The 24,159-nt window shown below is 40.6% G+C and overlaps 1 protein-coding gene across 13 annotated transcripts in view; it reads left to right on the forward strand.

Moving 5' to 3' along the window:
* Nucleotides 1-24,159, forward strand: part of mecom (MDS1 and EVI1 complex locus) — a 161,482-nt gene that overhangs the window by 119,955 nt on the left and 17,368 nt on the right. For 4 of the 13 annotated variants that reach the window (XM_032545733.1, XM_032545739.1, XM_032545734.1 and 1 more), the window contains exons 3-8: nt 12,960-13,094; nt 20,492-20,594; nt 20,700-20,813; nt 21,642-21,753; nt 22,358-22,505; nt 22,629-22,809. In XM_032545733.1, the coding sequence (XP_032401624.1) occupies nt 12,960-13,094; nt 20,492-20,594; nt 20,700-20,813; nt 21,642-21,753; nt 22,358-22,505; nt 22,629-22,809 (793 nt within the window). Of the gene's footprint in view, nt 1-11,189; nt 11,710-12,959; nt 13,095-20,491; nt 20,595-20,699; nt 20,814-21,641; nt 21,754-22,357; nt 22,506-22,628; nt 22,810-24,159 lie in introns of those variants that run through there. The other 9 variants (XM_032545736.1, XM_032545742.1, XM_032545737.1 and 6 more) reach the window with 4 other exon arrangements.

Genomic DNA, 24,159 nt, shown 5'->3' on the forward strand with positions numbered 1-24,159 from the left:
TAATCACCGAGAGGAAGAAATAAACAGAAAACAAGACAGGAAACTGGAGGAGAATGAGAGCAGACACTTCTACATTGACCTGCTTCTTGTTTGGATGTGAACAGTCTGGCTCTTCAGGCAAAATTTAGCCAAGGACTGCCACACAGACCAGCTGTGAACACACACGGGCTCCAAAGCTGTAACCAACTTGCCATTTGACTTAACATGTAGCTCCAGCACATGGCTAAGTGTAAACACACTGAGATGGGTAACCTCACAAACACAAGCTGACATCAGTTCAAACTGCCATTTTTTCAGTGTTTGAGAAGCTCGTTTGTCTCCTGCCGGCCTGAAGAGACTCTTCATTTACTTATTATATGTTGGCATTTGAGAGGGAAAAAGAGAGGCGAGAGCTGCTAGGGTCATGCCCCAGCTTGGATGGATGGGAGTCCTTCCTGTGAAGAAGCAGGAGGGAGACAGTACTCCTGTCAAACAACAAAAATGTAATTCTTCTCCTTCTATGAGGATGTCCGCAGTGTGTACATTCTTTCTTTGGCTCAATTATGAATTACCTCCACCCGTGTCTTGTAAACAAAAACAGTGAAGAAATCCATCAGGAAAGAAGGGGGAAGGTTGTCAAGGTGGTATGTTGTCTCCTTCTCTAAGAGTTTCCTGCTTTTATGGTCACCACCTTCTTTGTACTGGGGATATACTCACTTCATGACACACTAGATCCAACAAGATGAAATAAACATTCCTCAGAAATTTAGTTTCGTATTGATACAACAGCATCGCAGAGTCACATGTCTGTTATACAAATACCTCATTCCACTAAAATGGCAAATTGCATTGCAAAGGGAAGATCTGGTGACTGTGGAGGCCATTGGATTACAATGACCTCATTGTCATGTTTAAGAAGGCAGTTTGAGAAGATCTGAGCTGTGCAGCGTGGTGCACTGTCCTTCTGGCCATAACGGTGGGGCGACTGTGTGTGGGTAGAGTAGTCGTCTTGCGATCAGAAGGTTGTAGGTTTGATTCCAGCTTCCTGCCACATGTTGATGTGCCTCTGGGCAAGCCACTTAACATACTGATCTGCGTATCGGTATATAAATGTGTGCGCGTTTGTGAGTGCGAATGGGTGACTGTGACTCTGTAAAGCTCTTTGAGTGGTCAAAATGACTGGAAAAGTGCTATATAAGTTCAGTCTGTATAAACTGTAACCTTAGTGTCTTGTCCGAAACTGAATGTAGTGGCCCCTAGTGTGTTCTTCAAATGCCATAGTCCTTTTGATTCAAGGTTTGACATGTTCAGAGATAATATACCAGAAATCTGAGTTAGTATTTGTGTTAACAAGAAATTCAACGGTGCCTGTTAGCACAAATAAAGTAGCAAGTAAATGTGTTTCTGCAAAGATAATGGGAGTAATGTCAATATTACTCTCATCATATGAGAGTACGAGACAAAATATTGGAAAATAAATCAAATAAAGGCAAATGAATGAAATGAAAGTAAAGGGACAAAGAACTGGTTGAAAGTCATAGAAGAAATTGGTGTCTGTTTATCCTAGGTTAGGAGAGGGTACACAGGGTGGGGCCACATGTGGTTTACAATCCCACAGCTCTGCTGCATGGTTTGGAGTTGGCAGCCAGCATATGTTTTAACAGGATCGGAATTCTTCTTCAGTGGCAGCGTAATCAGCACCAACTTCCTCCGATTCAGGAGCTGCAGGCCTCGCTCCCTGCCTCTTTTGTTTCAGCCAGGCTCCGCTGACAGCACAGAGGAAACAGCTATCCGAGGAGATGTTAAATGTGCATAAACAGTGTATCTAAGGAAAGAGAGCTGAAAAGAGCGAGACTGACAAACTTCACTCCCCCTAATGTGTCTGTGCGTTGATGGGTGCTCATGCCATCTGCACACGTACATGCACACTTTATTATTTGGCTTGGCAGAGTTTTGCCCGTGTTGTCGGCCTCTCCCAAGGGAAAATGTGAAAGAGGTTGTTTAGGAATACTCCACACACTAGCTGTCAGGCTAGTCATCTCCAGCTGCCTGCCTGAGACTTCTGTCTTTGTTAAATGTTGTGTGACAATGAGATTTTCCAAAGTGCCATCTAGATAAAGAAGTGGATTGAGAGAGAGCACACAGGGGGGAGAAAAGGGGAGACTCCAATTTGAGCTGAGATGGTCTGGTCATAGTCCAGCAGCTCTTCATCACCACTACAGCTGCAGATATATCTTCTCTCTGTGTCTGCTACACACACACCCACACACGCGCACCTTCATCATTTTGTCTCACACTGCGCAAATACACATTCCTTAAAGCTGCCCACATCTCAATAACGCACACAAACAAACACACACAGAAATACACCTCTATTCCATCACTGGAGCTCTAGATCTTCGATCGATCCTCACAGTGGCCGAGGTGCCGGCAGACACCGGCAGGTGATTGATCCCCAAATCAGTCCCTCACAACTCCTGTGCTATAAAAACCATAACAACCCATCATAAAGCTGATTTATCTTCACCTGGTGCAGGGCCTCAGGGTTGGAATATTAACCCAAAAGTGTGTGACACTAGACTGATTGGTTTGGAATTGATAAAGCCTGGGGAGCATTGATCAACATATCTGATGGTTCAAACAAGAGTGGACAACTGAGACTGTATCGTGTAAAACTTTCCATGCTGCTCACCAACCAGCGGTCAAGGAAAGGTTTTTTTTTGTTTTTTTTCCTGTCACAAAGTGTTTCTTTTAATACAGTATTTTGCAGATTTTTGTTAACAAGAACTCAGTTTGGCATTAACATCTAATTGATAGCAAGGAGAAAGAAAACACTAACTTAATATAAAGAAACTTTGGTCGCAGTTGGTGATACCCTTAAAAAAGCAGCAAGAAATGTTGGAAAAATACCTAATAACTAACACACAGAAAGAGTTGTACCTAATTACACAATAATTATTTCTGTTCTATATTGGAATTGCGTTGTGAAAAGTATTTATGGATATCATTTTGTGTCCATTATGTCAGCAGGTTCTTCTCCTTTTTTTAAAAACGATTTTGTTTTTCTTGTTGTGACTGAACCAATATGGAGCTGTAGTGTAATGCCCCACTCTGCTGCCGTATCGTCTTCGTCATTAAAGTATTGGCTCTCCAACTGGACAAAGAGCATGAAAGGCAAGTTGTCCAACTATTACCGCAGAAAGCAAACTTTAAACATGAGAAGAAGTCTCAATAAATGTAATAAATGTGAGTCACTTGAACATCTGAAGGGGTCATGTACCACTTTACCAGTCGGACATTAAATAAAGTTCTTTTAAAGATGATATCTATGAGCGCCATAGAGCCAATTTGTTCTCCCTGTGGCAAAAGGCAACATGCTCTAATTACGTCCCCATTTCTCCTCTGCAAGGCTGCGCTGAGTTGTTTGAGTTTCCACTCTGTCTGTATGTATAGGAGCTACATGCCCGCTGAATTTATGCTTGGAAAACGTGACCTCTTGACTCTTGTGCAGCTTTATCGCACCCAGTAGCTCATATACAGTGCAGGCCTGTGTTCTGAGGCTCTGCAGAGGAAGTATCTATGATTACCAAAGCCTGCGTACGTCACTGATACCACTTACCATCAAACTTCACCTCTCCAGCTTTCTCTGAAAGACCCTTTATCATTCTTGGCCATGCACCTCCAAACAACAGCATGTCAATCTGTAGTGGCTGCTTATTCGCTCTTACACAATCCATTCTTCTTTTCATGATATTTTCATTGATCATGTTGTAAAGGGAGGGATTAAAAGTTGGGATCTAAAAATACTTAGAGCATAGCCTGCTGCTGAGTTTGTGTGACATGGAGTGCTATCTGCAGAAATCAAAAAAATATTTCAGATATCAACTTAATGCATCAATAAATATCTCAGATGTCTTTCAAATGGCACCTCTAAAGAGAATGTACTTTATATAAAGTAACTACAGTTGCACAGCCTCACAATGAATATTTAGAAAAGTTTTCTGCATCGTCAGTCACACCAATGGTTAAAACATTTTATTTAGGCACTAACATAAAATATGCAGGATTTTTAGCTGGGTATAAAGTTTCCAGAGCTCACTGACGGATAACTCCATGAAATAATCCCTTCATGGTGTCAGCAAGGCACCATAATAACCATAAGATTATATCTATATGCAAAGGGAAAAGCCTTTTCAGTCCTACCATCTCAAATGTAAATATGTTCAGTTTACTAAACTCTATTTCAGATAATTAGAGACATGTAATTTGGGATGAATCAAGAAATGTCAAATGTCAACTGGTGATTGTGATCTTTAATAATGGATAAATAGACATAAAATACCTTATTCAATCTGTAAAGTGCGGCAAAGGATCTGTGATGCTGTGGGCTTGTTTCACTTCCAAAAGATGATTAAACCTTCACTCAGACTGCTTAGCATCAACTCCTTACAATACCAAGACATTTCTGCTAAGTAGTGCATATGGTGCATGGCCTCTGAGTCTGACAGAAAAATGTAATAGTCTGATTCTGTCAATAGGATGACCATCCAAAACATAAAGCCAAACACAGAAGTAATTTAAGAGACCCACAGTTACCTAATTCTATCTCTGTCTCTGATTAAATTCTTATAAATCATTGGGTGTGATCTGAAGTGAGTCAGGACTGAGGATTATTTGGAAACATCATGCATGAAGGAAGGTCAACAATCCCTCTGTGCTTCAGCCTTCTGAAATGCTAAAGATGACTAAGTGCTGTTGTAAGTGTATTAACTATGTGCTTTCCAATAAGTGTGGCACTGGGAATTTTTTTATAGAAAGCAATAGCGTTTTAACCTGACATTTTGTTTTACTAAATCAATGCAGTTAAACTAAAGGTTAGATTTGAGAAAAAAACATTTTACCGGTTTAAAAAAAGTGTATTGAAAGGCTGCGCAGTTGGTAGCACTGTTGCCTTGCAGCAAGAAGGTTCTGGGTTCGATTCCCGGCCCGGGGTCTTTCTGCACGGAGTTTGCATGTTCTCCCTGTGCATGCGTCGGTTCTCTCCGGGTACTCTGGCTTCCTCCCACAGTCTAAAAACATGACTGTCAGGTTAATTGGTCTGTCTAAATTCTCCCTAGGTGTGAGTGTGCATGGTTGTTTGTCATGTCTGTCTCTGTGTTGCCCTGCGACAGACTGGCGACCTGTCCAGGGTGACCCTGCCTCTCGCCCGTAACGTTAGCTGGAGATAGGCACCAGCACCTCTCCCGACCCCACTAGGGACAAGGGTGTAAGAAAATGGATGGATGGTATTGAAATTTTTACTATGACAGTATAGATGTCTGCAGTTTTTCCCTTTTTCTATTTAGCCAAATTTCTGATGTAGGCATTAAATAAAGTTGTCTATCTAAATGGAAAAGATTTTGAGATTTAGGAATAAAATTGTCATTGTATAAAAATTGGCTGTTACAAAATATATGTTCATTTGCGCCAATTTGAGCGTAGTACTGAGAATTTCTACTATTTGTTTTCTATGAATGAACCCTTTGAAATTCATTGAAAAAAAAAGAGAAATGTCTTTGTTTATGAAGATCATTTGTATAAATGTTTGCTCGGGTAAGTAACTACTGTCATTTGTGAGGAAATGTCTGCAAGGTCTGCAAGACGTTGTCAAAGGGCAGAGACAGACAAAATGACCGTGTGCTAATTCAGCAAACACGGCACGCTTGTTCCTGAAAGGCCGCAGAATTTGTCAAGAAATCATCCTCTCTGCGACTCTGCCGGAATGCCTGGCTGACCTCCGGCAAATGAAAATAATCCAAAGTAATTAGAAGTGAGCCGCTCTGGTCCTGAGGGCCCCCGGGCGGCCGGGTAAACATGGCGGAGGGTCCGGGAGGGGCCAACTGCAGCAGAGAGAGAGAAGGAGAGAGAGAGAGAGAGAGAGAGAGAGAGAGAGAGAGAGAGAGACGAGGGGGGCGCGGCGGAGAAGGGGGTGCTGACCTTGTCCACATAAAGCAGTGATTTATGAAGTGCAGGCCACAGCAGCAGGGCTTCTGTCTTCTCCCGCAATACCAAATTACCGAGGTGGAGATTAACACGCCGCTCACAACGGGCCCGCTTCCAGAGCCGAGGAAATTTCTTATTTACATTTTCTCCTTTCATTTCCGCTGCTGTGTTTTAATGCTAATTGGGGATATGCGGACACCCAGTCTTATCCTTTAATATTGGGGCCTAAAAGTTGCACACTTAACGCATTGTGAGCGCCTAGCGGCTGATGGATGTGCTAATTAAAGAATAAGTTGCAGAGTGTTGTGCAAACCGTTCGCTTTGCGCTTTGAATAAGTTCCCACCACTTGATGGAGCCGCCCCACATCTAAGCAAAATAAAACGCGTAGGGAAGTGGGTGGAGGGAGAGCGTCTATACAGACTCATGATGGAGACTTAATGCAGCTTTTAGTCTCTGTCAATAGGAGGTCTGACTGTGAATGGTGGGCCTATTTCATGTGGATTTGGCTGCGATATTTCCTTTCTTTCTTTCTTTCTTTCTTTCTTTCTTTCTTTCTTTCTTTCTTTCTTTCTTTCTTTCTTTCTTTCTTTCTTTCTTTCTTTCTTTCTTTCTTTCTTTCTTTCTTTCTTTCTTTCTTTCTTTCTTTCTTTCTTTCTTTCTTTCTTTCGTTTTCGCTCTCCTGGAGGATGTGCAGGAATGCACCGCGCAGGCCTTCACCAGTGTTTCCATGTGGCCCCTCGGCTGCAGCGGTGCAGCGGCACAGGCCCTGCAGCAGCTCACTGTGCCGGAGTCAGTTTTCAACCCACGCGTGGACCCCTCTCCCCCTCTCTTCCCCACGGCCTCTCTATCACCCCCTCCCGTCTGCCATGTCCAGCCCGTTTCATCCCACTTCACCCAAACCATTTTCGCGCACTAGACGATTATTGCCTTAAAGCTTTCCAAAGAGTTAGAAATAAAAAAAGGCCCCATGTAAGGCAGAACCTCAGATCAAGCAAAAAAATATGAAACTATTTGATCATAAAAAATGCTCGGCATCCATGTATGATTTTTTTTTTTTTGTTCGTGACCTTGCGCCTAAAATAAACAAGTAAAGCCGCAAGCAAAAATAAGCATCTAAGATGTTCAACCCCATTTGGAGAATTTCACAGCACTTTTTCATCCCAGTGCAGCATGCTGTAAAAGAATCCTCCTTAATACGTATGAAATGCTCGCCCTGATACAGCCGAAACTAACGCACCCTGAAGCCTGCGTGCGTTTTCTTTGTATAATTCGTTGATAAACAGCTTTTCCGCCCTGAACAATTCAGCACGTCACAATCGTGGTGACAAAGGCATGGCGTAACTCAGATAAAAACCAGACCCGTTTCATCTGAGCACTTCAGAACGTATAGGAGCGTTTATGGCAAATCTGAATCGGGAATCAGAGCGGTGCCACTGCAAATCGGTCTCCCGCCTCATTAACTGAAACAAGAGTTTTAAATTCACCCCCATCGTTTTTTCTTTTCTTTTTTTCCCCTGCAGCTTTACTGCGTCACGTTCGGATGATTAGACGTTCCAGCACGACGTACAGCTGGATCTTTCATGTCCCATCTAACAATTTGACGCCTTGTTGCGGATGTTCTGCTCTTACAAGGAGTACATTTCTTATTGGAAATCAGAGAGCTGCTTGTTAGAGTGGACTATAAACTGAGATATGGCAGCTGAAAAACAAAACAAAACAGTACAGTACAGCTACAGACAGAAAAAAATATATTCAATATATCTGTTTTGTTTGATGGTTTTGCCTGCGGGGTAAGTTTACTCAGAACTATTTGAAATTAACAAGACCCACAAAACTGTTGCGGGACAAACCAGGTACAAATTAGACACTGGTTGCTTTTGCCATGAAGACACACGAAAAATACCGCCAAGATATTACTCTCTTTGTGATTCAGTTTATATTTGAAATATTCACAGTTTCCATCATCTATCTCATATGTAGCTTGTGGAAGCTAAGGGATACACATTGCAAATAGTTTGTGGGCTCTAGTGTCCCTTATATGAAAGTAGGCTGACAGGAAAGGGGGAAGACATGCGGCAAATGTCACCGGGTCCGGGAATCGAACCCGCGACGAGGACTCAAGGCCTCCAAACGTGGGTCATGCTATCCCCTACGCCACCACAGCATGCCCCAGGTCAGGGGTGTTTTAATGGACATTTACCCTTCTGGTAATTGATTTAAGTAATGAAAATGATCCATGTTGAGAAAGCCTCTTTGATTTAATAAAGGATTGGTAATTGTAGGATATTTAAATCATTCTTGCAAGAATAAAATGCTTTTATTTCACATTTAGATTTGAATAATATTTACGTTTAAAATTTAACACAGCCTGAATTTCGTTTTTACAGTGTGAAAGTGACTGGTATCATGTCTAGGTGTATAAAGTTGCTGTCTGGCCAGTGCAACAAGCATTTCTATATATAAAAAAAACATGTTTCTGACTGAGCTTGTTTTCTGTGGCTGTGATGATTGAATGCAATGATTGCTTCAAAGCAGCAACAAATTTGAAACCATAAAAATGTTCTGAATCACATTGTCACCTTCAGATGACAATGTGGCGTATTAGAGTTGCACTTTAGTTAACCACGCCATCTCTTGACAGGGCAAAGAAGCGGAACTCTTCCACAGGTTGCCCCTCTTTACCCTCTCTGATGCCACAAACTCTGTTTGCTTATCCTCAAACATTTCCTCCCTTTTTAAGGAAGAAAGCAAAAAAAGAGGAACGCCCCCTCACACCGCTCTCCCCTATCAGAGATCCTCGATCAGACCGAGAGGCCGCCGGAGCAATCACTTTCCCAGATTACTTGTATTTAATACACAATGCATCATAAAACAAATCCCTCATCCTGACAGGAAGAAAATAGAACAGCTCATTCGACTTGAGCTTTCCCAATTTATGGCTAAATTAAAAAGGCTTCCAACAATGGACAAGTCGAGCACAGGCAGGAAATCAATGACCGGGCGGACCGGGGGTCTCTCTGGCGGTTCTCAAGGAGCGCGACATGATGGGAATCAGTGGCGGGGCCCCTGCCTTATTTACACATGATTTTTTCCTGTCCTTACTCCACGTTTCTGCTCGGTGCTTTACAAAAAAAAAAAAAGAGGGCGTGGGGGGGGGACAATGGGCATTATCTGGGATGGAAGGTCAATGTCGCAGAGTGAGGAGTTATCCATCATCATCTGCTCTCATAAGACTCTCTCCTGCTTTATGGGCTCCTTAATAAACTCACTGACAAGGAGGATGTTGTTTTATTATTATTATTATTATTATTATTATTATTATTATTATTATTATTATTATTATCTCACAATGCTGTTGATTTGAGTTCCTGCTTTAAAAAAATTGACGACATTATGCAAGGACTCTCCACAAAGTAGCATTTTCATGTCTTATCTTGATGAGACAAAACCAAGAACAAAGCCGTTTTTAATCAAACATTTCTCCAAGTGTTTTCTTTCAAGCGGGGAGATTTGATTATTTGAAAGACTTCATTAACTCTTTTTTGTGCTGTGCTGTGAAAGAGAATGAAGGGGGAAATAAACTGCCAAGAACAAAAAAAGCAGGTGATTAGGTCAATGTCTCCCCAAAAAAAAGTGGGTTCTAATGGTCCATATGGAGTTTCCTGGAGGTCTTTAACAGGAACACTTAAGTCTGTGGTTGTTAAATTGCTCCCCTGACACAAAAAGAATTGGCTTTGAAATATAGTCCTCCTATTTTTTACCTCATTGTTCTAATATGTATGCATCCTTCCTACTAAAAGAAGAAGTAGTGGTAGAATTAGTTAGGGCTAATAGGGGAGGCAAAAATCAACAGTGGCATGCAAAATGGGGGACAAGACGGGGCTGATATGACCACCTCCAGCCTGTTTATGAATATGGCTAAAAAGAGAGGCTCTATGCATGTTTTGGTAAGTGATTACCAAACCAGCAGCACTGAAAGAAACAAAAACAGTGGCTGTTTGATTTTCATGTTAAATTGTTAAATTAGAACAAGCATGTTTTGTAGTTCACATAGAAAGATAATCAAATATAATTTTTAAAAATATTTGACATAGTAACGACAAAATCACCAGTCTATATATATATATATATATATATATATATATATATATATATATATATATATATATATATATATATATATATATATATATGGGTGTCATTAACAGTGATGATGCACATATTTTTTCATGGTGGAACAGACTGTCCACAGTCCTGACAGGTTTTGACAAAGTAAGTAGTCATATTATTAATATTTTGTTGTTGCAATTTTTTTGTTTATTGTTTTTTTTGGCCCTATGCCAGCGACACTCACCCTTACCATTTAAGGGAAATGACGTCACGTGGTCAACCATATACTTTGTCTTGCTAAATTGAGATGTGTGTTAAATAAAACCAAAGGGACTTTTGTGTTTCTCTTTGCTGGTGGATTCATAGTTTTGTTTTATTTTTATAAACATGAAAAGAAAACGAAACAAAAGAGAAAAAGCTTGCATCTTCGTGTAATATTTTGTATTTAAAACAAAACAAACTTACCACGTGATGTTCAGGTTTCTACTAATGGATTCTTATGAAAGTATATCATTCCTAAAATATGCACAGACCAGAGAGGGAAATTTGTTATTTATGTTGTGCACTGTCACTAATTTTACACTTCTTATTGGGAAAAACAATCCCAATAAGTCGTTCAGGTTCAAATTTGAGGCGCATAATAACATCAATTCTTCCAAGAAAAAAAGAGAGAGAGAGAGAGAGAGAGAGAGAAAAAGTTGGGGAACACGTGGATGCTAAATCATTAAAGTGTGGCTGTCTGTCTGTGTGTGCGTGGAGTTCATCCCTCTCATAAGCCCCCATCGCGACCTCTCCCTGACCCCGCTCACCCTTTCCAACCCCGGGCCCCTGTCACTTTAAAATTTACTGCGGAGCAGAGTCTCTTCCGATGGTTGTGGTGGTAGAGAGGGAGGGGGGAGGGGTGCACAGACAGACCCCCGCGAACCGATTTGACTCTCGTGGGGGAGAGGATGGAGACTGAGGCGCGGGATCCCTCTTTATCTGAGCGGAATCAGAAACATCGCGCAAATTGTCCGCCTGCCGAAATCTCCCCCTGCTGTCACACAGACGACACATCCCGAGCTGTCTGAGGAAGAGAGAGGGGAAGAGGTGGAGGGGATGGGTGGGTGGGTGTGTGGGGGGGTGAGGAGGAAGAGAAAAATGAAAAGTTGAATGGCTTACTGAAGGACACCTGGGCGCGTCAGGACAGGAGGGGTGACAAGAGAAGGAGAGGACGAGTCGAGCAGAAGCGCGCAGAGCAGACACAGTGAAAAGTTGGCAGCGGACTGATGCGCCGGATGGGTTTTAGTTCCGTCCCACGATGTCTGTAGGACAGTGAGAGGAGAGCAGCGCCGTCTGGATTTACTCCTCAGCCAAGCGCGAGCGGCGCGGCGACCGAGAGCGCACCGGCGGAAACTCCCGAAGCTCGGGGAACTGAAGAGGCACCGAGACACACCGCGATGCCACAAAGCTGGCGAAGCGACCGCAGCAACAAGAAGTTCTAGTTTATTTTTTTTAATACTTAAATCAAACTTTTTGTGTTTGCTTTTTTAAAATTTTATTATTATTTTATTTTTTTATTGTTTTCTTTTTCTTTTTTCCCCCCTTACTTTTCCGGAGTTTTAATCACCCAAGTGGCTGTAACACGAGTTTGGACGGTAAGGTGATTGATAATTGTCCTCAAATAAAATATTATTTTTCCTGCACTGATTATTTAAATTAAACCACTGTTTAGTTGCTCGTTGATTATTTAAAACTTGAAGTTTTATGGCTTCATTTAAAACGCGCCGGATCCACTCTTGATTCCCGATTCTTGCTTTTTTATATGTAGATATATATGCAAAATATTTATTCAGTCGAAGACTCACACAAAGGCGCTGAGGCAGATCTGTGACCCTGGAAGAGAATCTGTTTTGCATCCTAACAATCGGCTTGTCTTCATAACTCTTATCACTCGGCGGTTTCCTGCAATTGATTTGCTTCCCTGCAAAAGTTTACAACCGCTCTGCCGAAACCAGCAGCCTTTCAAACGCGACGTTATAACATTTTATGCTGCAAAATTTAGGAGCCTAATGATTTGCTTAATCAATTTTTTTTTTCGTAAATCGTTTTCTTTAAAAGTGCACCTCTTAACCAGAGCAGAACAGGCTTTTTGGTATAATTTCTATTAAGATTTTTATTCTATTAACAACTTTTGCTTTTGTTGTGAAATCAGTAAATGCAGTTCTGTAAATGAAATTCGCTAAGCATCAGTATTAGATAAAATTCGAGGTTGGTTTCAAGTTAAAATAATATAGACATTAAAATAAATATATTTGTATTTTTAGTGTTTTGATGAGATTGTTGTTGTATTTCGTTTTTTGTTATTTTTTGTTTAATTCGTTTTGATTTTGAAACATAAAATCATTTTTAAAATCTTTTTTATAACCAGCTTCTCCTTTTTAATTTTTTTTTTTTTTTTACTTTTTCGATTTGTTTATATTATGTTACTGAATTTCAGCTCTTCTGTGGTTGTTTCAATCCATGACATAAGATATTAAAAATATTTTCTTTAAAGTGTGGAAATAAAATTAAAGCTAACATAAAGAAATGTTGATTTTTTTTATTTCATTCTTTTACTTCCTATCTGCTTTTATAATTACTAAAATAATATTTACTGTATTTTTGTTCAGCCTTTTTGTGCAAATTTCTCAGTATGCATGTGTGTTTAGGTGTGTGTGTGTTCGCGGGCGTGTGTGTGTGAGTGAGCGCATTGCCTCACAAAGCAGCTCCTAACATTTAAGTGGGATTTCTTAGTGGGAGGTATGCGGTTAGGCAGTGTTTGGACACAGTAACCTGGTCTGATACTGATCAAAGTCTGATCTCTCTCTCTCCCTCTCTCTCTCTCTCTTTCTCTTTCTCTCTGCAGATCTTGGATGGGTCAGGCCATGTAAAGTTCTGCCTGGATGCCAGCAAACCAGACGCAGGGAGCTGGCTGAAGCACATCCAGTTTGCCCCTGCGGCCACGCAGCATAACCTCAGAGCGTGCCAGACAGATGAGCAGGTATGTGGAATCGTGTCCTCAGACGCGCCGTGTGACATGAAATCCATCTCAACAAAGTGAAAGAAACCAGAGAAGGAGAGAAAATTCAAGCGAATGACTTGTTCTTGAAATCCCCAGATGATGATGTGTCTTCTGCCTGGCAAGATGAATCAGGGTTTTTAAATTCCACCTTCTTTTTTTTTTTAAACAACTCCAAAGCCATAATTTTGTATCTGCACTTTTCAACATCCAGCCTGCTGTGTGCTGTCAAATGATGTTATCGTGATGTAAGTCAGGTAGTCTTAAGAGTGGCTGGCACTCTCTGTCCTCACCTAACAGACAAACGCATGGACACACACACAGCTCTTCTTATTATCATCACTGCATGTTTTACCTCTGTATTTGTTTGCTGCCTTCTGCCGCACAAAGACCACAGGGAACGATCAGAGGCGGCCGCCCCTGGGATGATAGTTCCGCACACTTCCCGGTCACGCTGGCGATATAAACTCTTAGATATGCCAGGAATGCCGAAGCCCTATTGCTGTTCACCTGGCTGTAGAGAGGTGCGTGCTGCACACATGAGGGCCCGTTCAGCTCAGTAATCCTCACAGCCAGCAGGCTCCCAAAGCAGGAAGACATTGGCCCAAACTTCACCTGACGCGTGTGTCGAGAGCACGATCGCTTGACCCAAACGGAAAACATCATCTCACAGGTGGTCCATCTAGATAACTTTTCTGCAGTGTCATCTGCTGAGATGGAAGAATAAACTACATTTTTGCGCAGGATTTAAATTCAAATTGCTCGACGAACTCTTTTCTGTTTGATTTGGGGGTGTATTTTTTTTTTGTCACATTTAGCCTTTGGGTTTAATTTTCTTCCAAAAACTATACGGCTCAGCCGCCAAGGCACTTATCTTCTGCTCATCTTTCACACATCTCAGTGACGAGAGACAGCAGGAGGGCCTCATAAAGAGGAGCAGAAGCTCTTTCATGCATGCTTACCTCCCCACTCTGGTAAAAGACAGAGACAAACAAGCAGAGAGAGCTTTCCCTGAGCTGCTTGCGACGCGACGCGAGGTGCGACTCGCTGTCAGCGTCGCGGTTCTGCCTGGGTGGCTGTGTAAGGCTCCCACAGGTCACGGACATGGCTATGATGAGGTGATTGTTAAGTATCACGCTCTGTCACAACACTGCACAATGTGCTGTCTTTAAGCCTTCCGGCCAACGCCGGTGTTTTCAAAAACACACTGTAGCCTCCCACAATGCCCGTCTGTGCGTTGGAAAATGAATAGACTAAACGGGGTGGTCTTGTAAAGCTGCTGTCAGATTCTGCCGGTGTGCGTCTGTCCCTGTGTCTCTAAGCACATGGGGGCCCTTTTTTTGCGAGTGTGTCGAGTGTTTCATTATGTCTCCGGAGTGTGCGTGCACACACCTGTGTGTTGCCTTTGTTTGGGCTTTTGCCCACGTCCAAACCAAAGTTGCAGTGCCTGTGTGTGTGTGTGGGGGTGCGCAGGGGTGTGCAGGCGTGTGCGTACGCAGGGCTGTGAATTGTTCATTGAGGTTTCGATGACTCCCAATGCTCCTCATTCCGAGCTGGAAATGTTGAAGCCGCACAGTACCTGATTCCAGCAGGTCTTTTTTACAGCCACAGAGAAAGCGCTGAGTCCAAACTCAGCCTGAAACCGCTGATTACGCCACACATTACACACACCACCGCCAGATTTTCGCAGAAGAGCCTCACAGTGTTACTGAGGGCTTCAGATGGATTGGAAAATCTTCCCTCGGGATCAAATTTAAGGGACTCTTTCTTAGCCGTCAGACAGAAACGATTTGTCGCATGATTTACGTTCGGACGTTGTCCTACAACGACAGCAATTTCCAGGTGTGTTTGGTCGTTATTTTGTGCAGGGCCTTTACAAGCACCTCTGCCGGCACGAGAGTAAAACTGGCTTCCATCCTCTCATTTTTGACCCAGTTCTGTTTACTATAAAAGTTTATGAGTAATCTCAGAAGAACAGGGGAGTGGAAGAGGAAGGAATGAGTGAAACAAACCCTGTTTTCTTCCATTTATTTCCCCCTAAATACAAGATTTGTTGTAGATTATGCTTCTTCTTACTATTTCAGCTTCTTGTTTGCTTATCTATGTATACTACATAATTTGAGAAGGTATAATCTATAGTGAACTGGATAAAAAACTGAAATCAGAAAATATTTACAATAGACAGCATGAGATATGTTCTGTTGTTTATACCTCCTTTAATTTATCACACTTAGCTCTAAATAAGAGAATCATTTCACAATAAATTGGAAGAGGAATAAGGACACTACTGGAAATTGCGATGTACTCTGGAGTCAATTAAGGATTGATTAAGTTTTTGTTGATCAGCTCTAATCAGTGAGCAACAGGCCAAATACTTAAAACAATTATCTTTTTTTCCCTCTACAGTATTTTCAAAACTAAAAACTCCCACAATCTATAAGCCCATCACTCAACTGTGGCATTTTTTAATATTAAGTTTAACAAAATCTGACAAAGATTAGGAACATATGCTTTGATGTATGAATGGACATAACCTTGTAACACCTTCATTTTCTGTCGGATTTAAAAGCATTACTCTATGGAGAAACTATGGTTTATTTATAAAATCAATTATTTGATATATTTGGCAGGAAAAAAAATTTATTAGCCAACATAATCAGAATCAATGTCAGCCCTTAAAGAAAACTGAAAATTGCTAAAGACAAAAAAAGGAGAGAGGGACCTTACTTTATCAGTCACACTGAACTTTCCAGAGGTTGTACTTTTGTTTACAGGTATATTTAACCCTTTTCTTGTATTTAATTTCCAGCACAAGTATTTTTCAGCACTCACACAATCCAGTTAATAGTTTTGTGGCTGCTGTTTGCGTTGATCATGAGCTCTTGGCTGTTTTTGAGACAAAGCTGAAGGCTTCAGAAAGCCCCTAAACAACACGCTTGCAGCTCTCTGAGCACAGATCCCCTCATGTTTTGTCGTGAGGATAATTAGGGGCAATTAGCACTTAAAAACCCTTCTCTGCGCTCCTCACTCTACTGATTCAACTAAATGGAAAATTGATTAAAAAGTGTAATTAACATCATCCAACGAGGCCCTGAAGAGCCTTTCATAATACAGTACAGAGGGATATGAGAGTTAATCTCATCTGCTCCATTGATTGTCACTCAGTATTGAGTGCAATGAAGTGGCTCTGGAGCATGTGGGAGTGTGCATACAATGGAGCTGATTGTAACTCACAGAGATAACAGTTTGAAGCTTATTCATTAATAAACTCTTATTGTAAAATTGAAATCTGATGAGCCCTTTATACAAAAGCAACTCTCAGCGTAAGGGTTAATATGAGAACAATTGAGTCATGCTGACTTTTCGTCAGTTTCAGCCAATGTGCTGGAATTGTGTGCAAATTCTCTTCACCCCCTTCTGCATCATTTCATATGATTTGATATGCCTGTCTGTGTCTGAGTACACGATTCTCCTGCAAAATCTAAAAGTGCCTTTTTTCATGTTTTGCTCCTGTTTTATTTCATCCACTGTCTCACAGCTTTCTCTTTTCTTAATTCTTAAGCAGTGTTCAATTTAAAGCTTTTTGCATGAAGTTCTGCCCCCAGTAAGTTTATTTTGTTTTGACAGCGTTAGCAAATGGCATACCTGTGGATATGAGGAAATCAGCAGGGAAGACGCAGCAACGGCAGCCTAACAAGTAGTCCAATCATAACACATTACCTCTTTATGAGCGCATAAGAAAAATAAATAGAAAAAAATTATACACTAATACAGGGAACAAGGTCAAATATAAATTACACTTAAGCCTTTAAATTGTATGTGACAATTTTGTAAAAAATAAATTTGTGAACTACAGAATGTTCAGAGTGTTCACTGCCTTTTAAGCTGAGGCAGCAGGTTACCGCTGCTCTGACTTAGTAAGCCTGGATTTTTGCACTCAGTGATTACTTAAAGCTATTGTTAAAGTGTTGTTGGGATTGTCTTTGTGTGTGTGTGTGTGGTTGTGTGGGAAGTGGTGGTGCCTCCAGACTCGTGCAGAGTTGCTACCTGTTTGTGTTTATCCATGGTGATCTTCGTGGAAGTAGTAGAGTTCCCCTCCCGCTCATAATTGCCATGCTTTACCCACTTGTGTGTTCTTAAACTATTGCAGATTCCCTTTTTTTTCTAAAGTAATTCATTTATCAAAGATGACTCATAAACCACAGAGTTTCTTACTTGTGGAAAGTTCAGCATGGAGGACATCTGTGCCTGCAATTTGTTAAGAGTTTCCTTCACTTATGGATGTTTATTATGATAAATTTACTTTTGTTTAAACACAATACTCCAAATGTAAAAACTCGCCTCTTTGAAAAAGTGTTATTGACATTCTTCGAGATTTTGATATACCTACCTCTCCTTTTGGTTTTCAACAGCTTCTGTCTTCAGCCTCAGTATCAGCGTCTGAGCGGATTTTCTACAGAATAACAAATCTGCTTGAACCGCTGTTTGATTGTTTCGTAGTATCAATATTTTGGTGACCTCACAGAGGTGACGGCCCGCTGGAGCTAGGTTCTGTTTGTCCGCTCAAGCATGTTAAGCGTTCCATTTATGCTCGCCTGTATGTTTACAATAAAGTTGAAGTAAACATGGCAAAGAACGAGAACCCTCACACTTGAGTTCCTTTAATTCTTTTGGTGAAAAAGCAAAATGTTTCTCTTGTTTCCCCCCATATTATTTTTCAGTATTAAGATTTGACTTAAAAACACAAATCCTGAAAACAAAACAAACAACCCCGCTCAATATAGTTCACCAGAGTTCTTCAAATATCCTTGAACTCCTCTTATGTCCTTTAACCATGTAGGTCAGTGTTTCTAACACAGGACAGGAGGCTATCTCTTTTATCCACATATTATTTTAAAGCATATCATTTTTTTTCTAGGACAGGGTTATCACTCTCCTGGGAAGCGAGGCTCATATGCTTGCTCATATGATGCAACGATATACCCATGGTTCCTGATGGAACAAGCTGAGAGTTTTTGCAAAACTAAGAACCCATTTCTTTTTTTTCCACAAAGTTTTTTTCTAAATCACAAGCTATTTTTAGAACTCTGGTACCAATACTGGATCTACATAATTCATGTGTGTCCATACCAAGTTTAATTAGTCCAAAAGTGTAAGTTTTGTAGTTCATCTACAGTCATAATAATGGGAAAAAATGATTTGGAATGCTTATTTTTTTAATTTATTTAAATAAAGAATTTGGTACCAGAGATGATCAAATGCAACACAGACTAATTAAAAATCTCCTGTTGGAGGTTTCAAAGCTAGCCACTCAGGGTATGTGTCACTTAGTAAGTGCCTGTCAATCTGTCACCGATTCTTTATCTAAGCATGCTGCTTAGAGTTTGAGAAGGCCGCTTCATTGACTTTGCAACTCAGTGTTATTCAATCAGTCTGACAAGCAGGCATTGTTGGACAATACTCTCAAAATGACAACGCATCTCCAGCCTCGATGTAGCCAGGGTGCCACATTTATTTCACCAATGCCTGTTGATGCATATTCCACACCTACCAAAGATCATATTTGAACCCCTTTTCTGCCATCTGGTGTGATTCCCAATTACTTAGCCCAGTGGTTCCCAAAGTGTGGGGCGCGCCCCCTAGGGGGGACACAGTACCATTGCAGGGGGGTGGGGCGCAGGAAGCAGTATGGATGAATGAAAAAAAAAAAAAGTTACACAAAATGTTTCACTGTAAAGATGGTTTGTAGTGTGTTTTATTCCAACCTGAAGTGTGAAATAAACTTCAGTGGAGTTTGAAAACAAAATACGTGTATAGGTTTCTGTCTGGTTGAACGATGTGTGTGCCCAGTTGATTTTTTTTCTTTTTTGGGGGGGTTTTATTGAAATCCATAGGGGGGCCCAGAAAATCTTTGGGAACCACTGACTTAGCCTATTTTAGCTACACCAATACTTATACACTACACATCACATATATTCAAATGATCAATCTCTATTTGATTTAACTTCTACTTGACATAAGTAATCTTTTCATACAATTGTAAATAAAGTTAGGCAGTAAGGTGTTAAAATGCATATATTCCTTTTCCTGACTTGCTAGTGTAATTCTGAGTATGATGTCATTTGCCAGACGTAAGAACAATGACAGACACAACAGCGCTATGTGCTACAGAATACCTCATTATCCTTGTTTCGACAAAGATACTTATCGCAACCTGACATGGAGCCGCTGTGGCTCTGCTGCTGCAGCCGCGTTATTCAAGAATTCCCTTCATGAGCCGCCTACCTGTGATCCACGGCTTCCCAGAAGCATTTTCTCACCCGCTGCACATCAATCCCCCAATGCATTTCTAATAAATTCCTCCATCATCATTGTCATGTTGACACAGCAGAGGAAGTTGATATGTTTAACGTCCAAAGCGTGCTGAAAATAACCCCATGTGTGATTGTTTTGCAGAGAAAGGCCATTGTGTGTCCATGGGAAGCTCCGCAGTCGCAGGGTCTCTCAGCTGATTCTTTAATGTGACCGCCCCCATCTTTGCCTAAATAGACACTCACCTGCTCAGCAGGCCTTTGTGCAGCACATGCCATATTGATTGCATGTTTTGGAGAAGAAATTTGTGGAGCATGTCTTGGTTTAAAATGAAAGCATGTAGAGGTGGTTTTACTTTCCTGCTTGGAGATTCTTCCTTAGCTGATGAATTTAATTTAACTCAACCGCTTCTTCAGCAGTTTGCCTGCTTATTTTGCTCTCTGTTGAATTAGCAAGCTTTCTGTCCACACAGTAATTTACCACTTCCTGCCCGCGGTAATTTTTTGCAGTGCGTCGTCATGAGGCTGTGTATTTATTCAGTAGGATAGTTGTTTGTGCTTTCATTCATATATTCAAAGATGGATGTCTCATAAGATGATTAATTACAAGTTAATGAGTGAGTGTATTTTCATGTGTATGGTAATCCTTTGCGGTAGCTTTGTGGTGTTTTAACCATGTAAACAACTGCGGAAATCTGTGTGTTTATGCACCAGGAACTACCTTGAGGGACATTCACTGCTGCTCAACTGTGGTAGTGTGTAAAAAATATAAATTGTGCTATAAACATTCAACCAGTACGGAAGAAGATTAGGGCCGCTGAAAAAAAAGGAAATTTTGATTTTCTCTCAGAAGGTTGACTGTTCTTTTAACTTTAATCTCAGCATTTTGAGACTAAAGTTAGAATTCTTTCCCTTTTTTTAGTAACACTTTTCCTTTTCCATAGACCAGGACAAGCTGCAAAAACTGAACAAGTTACATGAGTAGCTTTGTTCAGTGCTGCTTTATCTTACCTTTATCCAAAAAACATGTCTTTTAAATCACTAAAATATATATATTGTGTGTTACAGATCTTCTACAAAGTCACTAGAGAGATTTTTCCTGGCGAGGAACTATTACTTTTCATGAAGGCTGAAGAGTATTTCTGCGACACAATGGCTCCTGATATTCATGGTATGCATCAAACACACAAATACACAACTTTTTCCACTTTCAATGCAATTTTTTTTTAGACATCTCACTTTGTATTCAAAAGCTTCTCTTTTTTTCACAATGCAGAGGAGAGGCAGTACCGCTGTGAGGACTGCGACCAGCACTTTGAGTCCCGCAATGAGTTGCTGGATCATCAAAAGGAGCCGTGTGGGATGCCTCCCTCTGCTTTCCTCAACCAAGGTTTGACTTCTATTTCTAAACAGGCATGCCTGTTTTATGCTGCTGTAAACTCTGAGCTGTGATGAGTGACAAGATGGATGAGCGGCTGGAGAGGGTGAACGGATGTCTGTGTTAGGTGCTAAAGTTGAGATCACAGAGGAATAAACTGTGAAGGGATGAGTCTACAAATAGGAAGCGGAGATTTATCTAAACCTATACACGATAGATGTTTAACAAAGATCGTTGTTTCTTGAGACTGGAAGTAGATAATATGGAAAAATAATCACATTTTATTGTAAAATCACAATTAGTCTTCATTTCAATTCTTCTGTGGAAAAAGGAGCAATCGAGGTAAGACATATACTTTAGGTTTTGGGTCAAATAACCTTGTGGAACAAAGCTTCATTTATTTGTGTAATTATGCCAACTTGTTTCAAGTATAGGCAATGCATGTTAGGGTTTCAAACCCTCTCAGATTTCTTATGCTATTCCTATGGGTTAAAGTCCTTTTTATGAGATGGCGGACAGCATGAGGGAGTGATCAGAGTTTTACTTCACTGTAAATAAAACAAACTCCCACGTCAATTGAGTAGAGTGTACCCGAATGTCAGATGGATATTTAAGAAATACCATTCAAATACGATAAAATGTGAACATTTGATAGAACTAGACGTAGAGAATCATCTGAAATATTTGAAGAAATAACTTGGTATGAGATTTTAGAAAGTTTGAATCAGGGAGGAAGGAGCTATGCAATACACCTTGTAAGTCTTTATCTTTGTGCAAGTCTGTAAATCTTCTTGTAGAATTCATGGATAATATGTCCTTATGTTCTTCTTTTGTGCATAGGAGGGGACGCTGACCTGACAGCTCAAGAACCTCAAGATTTACGGCCCCTTCATATGTCTCATGGCCTACATGAGTGTAAGGAGTGTGACCAGGTCTTCCCTGATGTCCAGAGGTATGTAATGAACAGAAATATCCAACCACCTGAATTATCATAGAAAAAAAAAGTGTCCTTTTCATTTTTATTTTACAAACACCCAAAAAGTCTGGCATGTGCATGTGTTTAGCTCTCCTTTCCATAATACCATTAAATAAAATTTACTGCTTTCAAAAATCACCCAATTAGGAAAAAGAGATTTATTTATATGCATGTAAATAAATCTCTTTTAAATATGGCTGGTTTTCTGACAATATTAGTAAGCTACAACATCATCAAGACCAAGGAACACAACAGGCACATCAGTGGTAGAGAACTTTAATGGGGAGTAAGGTTATGATAAGAATTTAAGCCTTAAATTTCTCACAGAGATATGTTAATGCATCACTTTTAAATTTCATCAGAAAAGTAAACAAAAACTAGGGCAATTTTTGAAACAATATCATTAGAAGATGTGCTTAAAGTAAGGAAGGAAAGCTTTGATGGGAAGATAGATTGACTGAAATACAAGGCAAATAATAATGACAAAATTTGAGAAAGTTTGAGGGTAGATACTTTTGTAAGGCACCCCAAGCAATCTGACAAATTCTGATTGTTGGTTTCTCATTTCATCTTTCTCCAGTTTGGAGAACCACAGTCAGTCGCACTCTGAGGAGAGGGAATACAAGTGTGATCAGTGTCCCAAGGCTTTCAACTGGAAATCAAACTTGATCCGACATCAGATGTCGCATGACAGTGGCAAGCACTATGAATGTGAAAACTGCTCAAAGGTAAAGTGATGGAAGGGACTGTTTAACAAATGGCTCTTTTCTACACACTCCTTTTCTTTTTCTGCACACTTTAGCTGAATCACATAGTAACTCCCCTGTGTGTCTCTTTGGTTGCTCCCCCAGCAGGTGTTCACAGACCCCAGTAACCTGCAGAGGCACATTCGCTCTCAGCACGTCGGGGCTCGGGCCCATGCCTGCTCCGACTGCGGAAAGACGTTTGCAACGTCTTCGGGCCTCAAGCAGCATAAGCACATTCACAGCAGTGTCAAGCCCTTCATGTGTAAGTCACTAAGACCCTACCTATGTAAGTCTCCTCAGTACATTATAACAATAACAACACGACTTCATGACAAAAAAATTATGATTTTGCAGAAACTGTAATTGATCTTTTTTCAGCTTTTTGTAATGTCATTTATTCTGACATTTTTTTGTACTATTTATGTCTAAACAAGAATTGTGCAGTTTGTTTTCTTCATATTCTGCTTGTATAGTAATACCGGCCTGCCACTTTGTCATAGTGACCAAGTGTGATCTGGTGAAGACAGAGGGGCTAACAGCCTTTTTTTTTCTAGGATGCCTGCTCACTTAAGCATACACTTACGCCCCCTCTCGTCAACACCAGCCAGACCCAAACACATTTTGACCTTTCACACTTTCACTACCACAAGAGATCTGATCTCCTCTTTCCCCTGAAGCACTGTGATCTTTCCCCTTTGCCCCTTCAGTCTTTTTCTTTTCTTTCCTTCTTTTATACTTATGCAAACTTATACAAACCTGTCAACACACTTAATGCATCCTGCGTTTCAGGCACACACCCACACATACACACACACATATAAATATATATATATATATATATATATATATATATATATATATATATATATATATATATATATATATATATATATATATATATATGCATAGGCAGGAATGACTGCATCTCCATTGAAGACCTCATTATTCCCCTCTCTCTTTTTCTCCTCTCCTGCCTCCTCCATGTTCACCATTCCTCATAAATAGCAACCACATGTACAGCCCTGCGAATAGTCCATTTGCTGTAATCAGCAGGAAATATGCAGGTTTAAAAACAACTAATGGCTCTGTTAAAAAAAAGACAGAGAAATGTGACAGCTGTCTGGACAAGATCATGTGTGTGTCTGTAAGATGTTTGTTTGACCGACTGCTGTTGAAGGACATGTATGTGTTTTGGAAAGAAGTTCTGTACATTCACAGGATTCTGTTTGTATCTCAGTGCACGCAATGTGTCGAGGATGTGTGTGTCTTAACACTTTTCTGTGAGACGGAAGCACTCAACTCTCTATTACTCATCTCCCATTCTTCTCTCCTGAATGTGTTTACATGATTGGTCCTCAGTTTAGTAATGGCTGATTACGTCACTTAAGCTATGGATCAGATCTCACGTTCGGTGTGTAATACGTGTGAGCTGTGTGTCGATAAATGTCACATTATTTATGATTTATGATCAAGAGACTTTTGTTAAAGTTTGTTCAGGCCCTGTAGCCCTGCTTGTTAAACACACACTTTATAGCTTCTCTGACTTTTCAATGTGATCTAAAGGAACCTGACTACCTCAGTGGCCATGTCTGCTGCAAGGGAGGAGTTACAGCTAAGTCGTGGTTCAAAGTGCACT

This window comes from Xiphophorus hellerii, chromosome 18, assembly GCF_003331165.1.
Source record: "Xiphophorus hellerii strain 12219 chromosome 18, Xiphophorus_hellerii-4.1, whole genome shotgun sequence".
Classification (NCBI taxonomy): Eukaryota; Metazoa; Chordata; class Actinopteri; order Cyprinodontiformes; family Poeciliidae; genus Xiphophorus; species Xiphophorus hellerii.